The sequence below is a fragment of the Aplysia californica genome, unplaced genomic scaffold (genome assembly GCF_000002075.1).
Source record: "Aplysia californica isolate F4 #8 unplaced genomic scaffold, AplCal3.0 scaffold00142, whole genome shotgun sequence".
In the NCBI taxonomy this organism is placed as follows: Eukaryota; Metazoa; Mollusca; class Gastropoda; order Aplysiida; family Aplysiidae; genus Aplysia; species Aplysia californica.
In genome coordinates this window covers 432,078-438,837 of record NW_004797412.1, presented here as the reverse complement: position 1 = coordinate 438,837, position 6,760 = coordinate 432,078, and the positions used below count along the sequence as shown (strand labels likewise).

The window sequence follows — 6,760 nt, the reverse complement described above, 5'->3', positions numbered from 1 at the left end:
CCCTCCCCCCTTTCGCCGACCCAACACATTCTCCAGTTTATATTTTTCTCGTGATTAAAAGGTAGCTGAGATATATTTCAACCTCTTTGATTTCAACAAAACCGTATCGTAGCCTTCATGCTTTAAAAAAATCAACATTGAATACTTTGTTTACTTGCCATACTAGACTCTATGGCTATTTCAACCTGTATCTGTCAGGCTGTCTGTCTTTGGCGCGAGAGGCAATGGAGAGTAATACTGTTCTGATATTCATTTAAGTATCTTTTCATCTGTAATCTTTCAACAATGTGCTTTGGAATGATCTTGATCAGGGCACGCACAACAACTTGAAACTGAATCTCTTCTCCTGGAAAACCATTTTGTTCTCCGAATAAATTTTAAGTTCCAGTTCCCAAGCATGCTGTTACCTTTGGGTTTGAAACAAGGAGAACGGAACAAAATACCACTTTTTCGACAATTTCGGATTTGGTCTTGCAATGAAACAAATCAAGTTTACAATCCAAAAACAAAAGACATATTATACAAATGTACAAAGTCTTAAATTAAACCACTCTATTCGCCACGAGTACCATGTTTTACAGCCTAGGTTAAAATGGTTTCACATGAGCACAATCCGCCATCCAACTCACATTTTGTTGTCTCCACTCATTACGAAATTGCCCACTCATGAATCAAAGACAAGTTTGTTGTTAGAAGAGACTGATACTGATATCTGGTGTGATGATTTTATCTTCGTGCGTTTGCATGAAAAGCCGTGAGTTCGATTCCCGCTTTGGAAAGTCGTATCGTATTCTATTGCGCACCTCCGACTTTCTGCTGTGGTGGTGTACCCCACTGACCTGGTTAGGGGGTGTTTGGTGGGTGGTGCTTTGGTGTGGTTTGCTTTTTCTTTTCTATCAAACATCAACTGTCCTGATCTCCCCTCCTCTCATTTTTTGCGTTTGTTGCTCTCTTGAAACACCTTATCTTCGACACTTATAATAATAAATAATAATAAATAGCATTTATACTGCGCATTTCCATTTCCTAAAAAATGCTCAATGCGCATTACAATGAAAAAGACATCACATCTTAAAAATTAATCGACACAAATGTGTACGTAAAACAAAGTATTATACATATAATATAAATGCATATGTGTAAAATTTTATACCAGAAAAACAGTCTCGCAGTGAGGTTGAAAATGTGTTCACTAAAAATATAATGCAATAAAAATTCACGAACAGTCAAAATAAAGCTGAAACGTGAGTAACTAGAAACATTCATTAAAACATTAATTCTATACAGATAGAAAAACATTTCCGTTCTATCTCTCTCTCTCTCTCTCTCTCTCTCTCTCTCTCTCTCTCTCTCTCTCTCTCTCTCTCTCCCTCTCTCTCTCTCCCTCTCCCTCTCTCTCTCTCTCCCTCTCCCTCTATCTCTCTCTTTCTCTCTCTCTCTCTCGCTATCTCTCTCTTTTCTCTCTCTTTTCTCTCTCTATCTCTTTCTTTTTCTCTCTCTCATTCTCACTCGCTATTTCTTCAGTCTCACAGTCTGGCATACACATGCATATATATCACAGTACATCATTATGACAGGTATGCTTTTGTGAATAAAAAATGCTTCAGCTGATTTTTGAAAATGGAAATTGTTGGGGCAGATCTTATTTTATATGGGATTTCGTTCCATACCTGGGGACCAAAGAACAAAAAGGAACGCTCGCCGTATGTTTTGTAGTTTTGTTTTGGAGTTTTAAGAATTAGATTGTCAGAGGCTGATCTAAGGGCTCTAGGTGGATTATATAATTCCAGGAATGTTTTAAGATAAAAAGGTGCTCTATCATTTATACATTTAAAACAGAGAACGGCAATTTTGTATTTAATCCTTTCTTTTATTGACAGCCAGTGCAGTTCTTTCAGAATTGGTGTTACGTGGGCTGATTTCTTTTGTTTCATTATCAATTTTCCTGCTTGATTTAGGAGTACTTGTAACTTTGATAGTTTTCCGGATGTCAAACCGGACAAAATAACATTACAGTAATCTAACTTTGATAAAATGAGTGTTGTTACAAGTGTCTTGGCTGCTGCTTTAGTTAAATAATTTCTTACACTGCCAATTTTCTTAAGCTGAAAGTAAATACTTTTGCTGAGCTGGCTTATTTGGGAGGACATAGACATATCATAATCCAACTGAACCCCTAGATTTTTAAGACTTCTTTTTGAACGAATGGTATGGTTATTAATATCAATTTGTAGCTCTGGGAGATTTTTAATGGCTTTTGTATTTCCACTCAACATGATTTCCGTCTTGTCATCATTTAGTTTCAATTTATTGCTGGTCATCCATATTTTTAAATCTCTAGGACATTGTTCAGTAGAGTCGACTAAAAGTGGTATTTGATCGAAATCAATAGACTTATAAATTTGAGTGTCATCAGCATAATGATGGTAATTCATGCCATATTGTCTTAAAATATCAGCAATAGGTTGTGTATACATTGTAAACAAGACAGGTCCAAGAACAGACCCCTGAGGAACACCACATCTAAGCAAAACATTATTAGAACACGTATTTCCAACCACAACTGCTTGTGTTCGATCCTTAAAATATGACTCAAACCATCGCAGGACAGTACCCTTTATGCCAAAAGTAGTATTTAATCTCTCGAGTAAAATATCATGATCAATGGTATCGAATGCAGCCGAAAGGTCCAAAAGAGTAAGAAGACATATCTTTTTTTCATCAATATATTTTAAAATATATATTTGACCTTGTTGTGTTGCAAGTGCCGTAAAACTCTTACGAAAACGAAAAAGACCTGGTTATCCCTTACATGTATGTCGAAGCATTGGCTTCCCAATAGTTCTACATCGTTTCAATTACAGCGTAAAAAATTATTGTCATATATTATATTGATAGCAATATGGACGTGGCACCCCTCCTCCTCGTTTGTTTAACCATCCAACCCGCGTGTGTACGATACAGTTTTTTTGGAGCCAAGCACACGACGTGGTGTTTCACTTTACCTTTCATTCCTTTGCTTTATTAGTCACCTGAATCGACGAAAGTGATGAGATGGATCAGGTTGTACTTAGTGGATTCAAGGGTTACTGATGAAGGTTAAGGTCTCGCATAGATTAGGGTTTGTATTTAGATCGCAGTTAGATCATCTATGGTATTCCTTTCTTTATTATTATTATTAATTGCGTTTATTTTGTTTCTGTTCAAGCATAATATGTGTATGTGATCAAATTAAATAATCATGATCTTCCGCTCCTCCTCGTCCTTTTTCTGTCCAACTCGTCTCTAAGCCATTGATGTTTCTCATTGTTTTCGTTGACACGTAGATACACTTAGAAAAAAACAGCAAACAAAAGTGAGAACTGTTCAGTGACACATCAATGCATGTCCTTAATGTCTCTCAACCCAGGTTCTGGAATAAAAAAGATGGTGATGCTCGTGGCTACTGACATACATTTCTTTACCTCTCTGTCTCTCCCCCTCTCCCCCACCCTCCCTCACCTCTCTCTCTCTTTCTTTCCCTCTCTCTCTCTCTCTCTCTCTCTCTCTCTCTCTCTCTCTCTCTCTCTCTAGCTATCTCTCTCCTCTCTCTGTTACAGCCCCCCTCTCTGGCCTTCTCAACTTCCCCCATCTCTCCTTTTCTTCAGCCCCCTGTTTTAATCTTTCTCTTTCACTTTCGTCTTATTACTTTTTTTTATCGCTGACTTCCCCCAAATTTACTTAAATCAAAACATTGGTTGCTCTTGCACCTTCTTGTTGACCACAATTCGACTTACTCGATAGTGCTTTGTCTTTAGAACAAATGAACCCAAGTGAATAAAATGCAACCATCCAAAGATTATTTACTCCAACACAAACAAATGCTGTCCACATGCATGTAAAATATTCAAGTTACACTGAAACATAGATAATTACATTTGCAAAAGGTACAAAACCAATAGTAATGAAGCCAGGATGTCTAACAAATTGTTCACATTTTGTTCATCGCCAGATCCGTCTGACAAACTCGAGACAGGGCCACCAATGAACCCCGCCTCGACATGCGGTTATACCACGAGATCCGCCTGTGCCGGAGGCCGGTGTGGTCGCGTTGCCACCCCACGTCCCCAAAACGTCAAGAAACCACTGTGTGGGTTCACAGGGGATAATGCGAAATCCTACGGAAGCTGCCGACCCTGCTCTAGGGCGGGGACATGCAGCGACAACGTTAGTTCTGGGAACTTTGTGCCGCCCACGTCATGCCCTCGTGAGGCACCTGCTTCCTCTGCCCGATACTGCAGTAGATCCATCCTTCCCCCACGTTCGTGTGAAAACTCGGGCTCGAAGGACTCATCTTCTTGGAAAAGCAACGCCTCGACCAACGCGTCTATGGCAATTTCTAGGAATACAACCTCTAGATGCAATAGAAATCCGAACGATACAGGGAAAAGCAGCCAGTGCTCTCTAAGCGCTTGTCAAGCTGCTAGAGCGAAGCACAAAGAAGGTTCGGTACCTCGAGGCCAGAATTTCAAAGACAATGGAACACGACCCGCGAGTACAGATCATAGAGAAATACGACTGGGGAAAACAGTCCTCGTTTCTACTCCTGCAGATCGACATGACTTGAGGGCGGGAGAACATCACTTCTGGGGCGTTGTTATGTACGTTACTGATGACAATCAGTTCAAAATCGGCACCAGGAAAGGTACAATAGGAAGACTTTTGGAGTCTTCTGAGCTTCGACCAGCTGCAAGTGAAAAGCTGAGTGTGAAAGATGTCCCAAACAAAACAATTACGTTCCGGGAAGCCTGTTCAATGTCTTTCTAAGACACATACGATCTGAAAATTACCAAATCTGTTTCAGTTTCCATTGCACAAAATTTTTATATTGTGGGATTCCATATGATTTTGTTAGTGTTACCTTGTTAATAAACATTTTTGTTTAACTTTATGCTTATAGTAAAATACAATGTTACACTCTTCTCTTTTATGAGATATTTTCAAAGCCTGTGGTCATACTTGTGGATAGCTATTGTTGCTTTCAATCCAGAATAAATTTCAAGTAATTTTAAGTACGTAAATGGTGTCCCCTTTATTTTGCACCTTTGAGACTACTAAAGTTTCGTTTAAAGAACTTATAGTTAATGTCCTTCTGTTTATGTTGACCAAGGCTTCAATTACTTAACCTTTCCGACAGTGGTACACTTTACAAGTTCTAAACATTATATTTGTGCATTATAAATAACTTGACATTGGCTCTTCGGTTGAAAGATGATAAAGAAATAAATTCAAGAAAAAGTGTGACTGTTTCGTTTTTTCTTTACATCAAGCAAAAAAATTAAAATATTGAATGAAGACAAGCCATCATCACTGGAAACTTGCAGCAACAAAAAAGCTAAACCCCGACAAGTCATTGCAGTGACTTACTGATACTTGCACTTAGCCTTGAGCAGTAACATGGAAGTTTACCCCCCCCCCCCTCATCCCCACCAAAAAAATATTATGTTGCCCTGCAGTAAGAAAGTCAATACGGATATCTATACCGGCATAAAATACTGGTACATTTCATAAATTAAATGTTGATGTATTGGTTCTCACTTTCTGTCGAAAATGAACCAGTTACGCAATGGACTTTACGTACTGTTTGGCACAATGTAGGTCATTTCAAAGACAGGCTGCCCCCCCCCCACCCCCAATTCCCTTCTTTCTTGACACAAGCCTAAGATACAGACAAAAAATAGCAATAGCCAACTTATGTATGAATTCAGTTTTAAGAAACCAACTCGGATTTTAACTTAAAGCATAGGAGTGCTGGCCTACATCTTCAATAGACTTCTCCACAGCAGACGGTAAATGACGTGTCCTGAAGCAAAAGCTTCCACCTAATGGGTGCACCTTTTGAACCGAATTTTTAAAGTAGATCTACTTTCCTCTCATCCCGGGTGTAGGTCACATTCGAAACGTAACTCCCAAACTAACGTCAGTGACTGCGTCATGAGGGTACCTCCTTCAGTTTCTCGCCCTGACTTGTAATGGGCAGCCAACGTTAATGAGGGGGCGTAACCACATATTTTTTCAGTCTTTGAAAGTAGAGGAACGTGAGTGTAGAGTCACTCCCCTTCGCAGATATTTATTTCTCCGTGGCATCAAAATAAATACGTAATAATAATATATAACTCGTCCGTCAAAGTCTGACGGTGACCTATACACCCACGGAGGAGAATATTTCTCCAGCGAAATAGAAGAATTAAAAGAATTAGAGGTTAAGGTGGCGTGGGGTTTCTGCTGTGGCCGATTAGACCAATTCTGGCGGAAAAAAGTTTAGACATTTTAAACATTTAAAAGCTCCCCTTCCACTTGGATGGCGTCGGTGGCCTAGTGGTGAGGCTACCGGACCCGTAATCTGTCCTTTTGGTGGTCCCCGCCTCTTAAACAACCTAACAGTGGTGATAAGGGTGTTGAACCTATGCCATTTCACCATTTTTTCCCTTCCACTTGCGGGCGTCTCTCTAATATGTCACACGTTACCATCATCATACTGTTTTTATTTGCTTGTTGGTAGGAGACGCACACAGTACAGCTCTGACAAGGTTCAAAGAATCGCTTTGTGTCTCTTTACGACATATGACAGTAAAATGACTTTTGTGGCATGAACTGTTGAGTAAAGTCATTTATCTATTATTCGTCTTCGTATGTGTGAACTTTCCTCTTTGAAAGAGAAGTTTGTGTGTGTGTGTGTGTGTGTGTGTGTGTGTGTGTGTGTGTGTGTGTGTGTGTGTGT

General features: G+C 39.5%; 2 protein-coding genes across 2 annotated transcripts in view; one reads left to right on the top strand and one right to left on the bottom strand.

Annotated features, from left to right (window-relative positions):
- Nucleotides 1–5,280, top strand: part of LOC101863740 — a 7,658-nt gene extending 2,378 nt beyond the window's left edge. The window contains exon 2 of the mRNA XM_005096912.2: nt 3,992–5,280. Within this exon, the coding sequence (XP_005096969.1) occupies nt 3,992–4,806 (815 nt within the window). The 3' untranslated portion in view covers nt 4,807–5,280. The remainder of the gene's footprint in view (nt 1–3,991) is intronic.
- A 994-nt stretch (nt 5,281–6,274) lies between these two features.
- LOC101850079 overlaps nt 6,275–6,760 on the bottom strand; it is a gene marked incomplete at its 5' end in the record, with an annotated part of 10,747 nt that continues 10,261 nt past the window's right edge. The window contains 1 exon segment of the mRNA XM_005096940.2: nt 6,275–6,285. Coding sequence (XP_005096997.2) covers nt 6,275–6,285 — 11 coding nt within the window.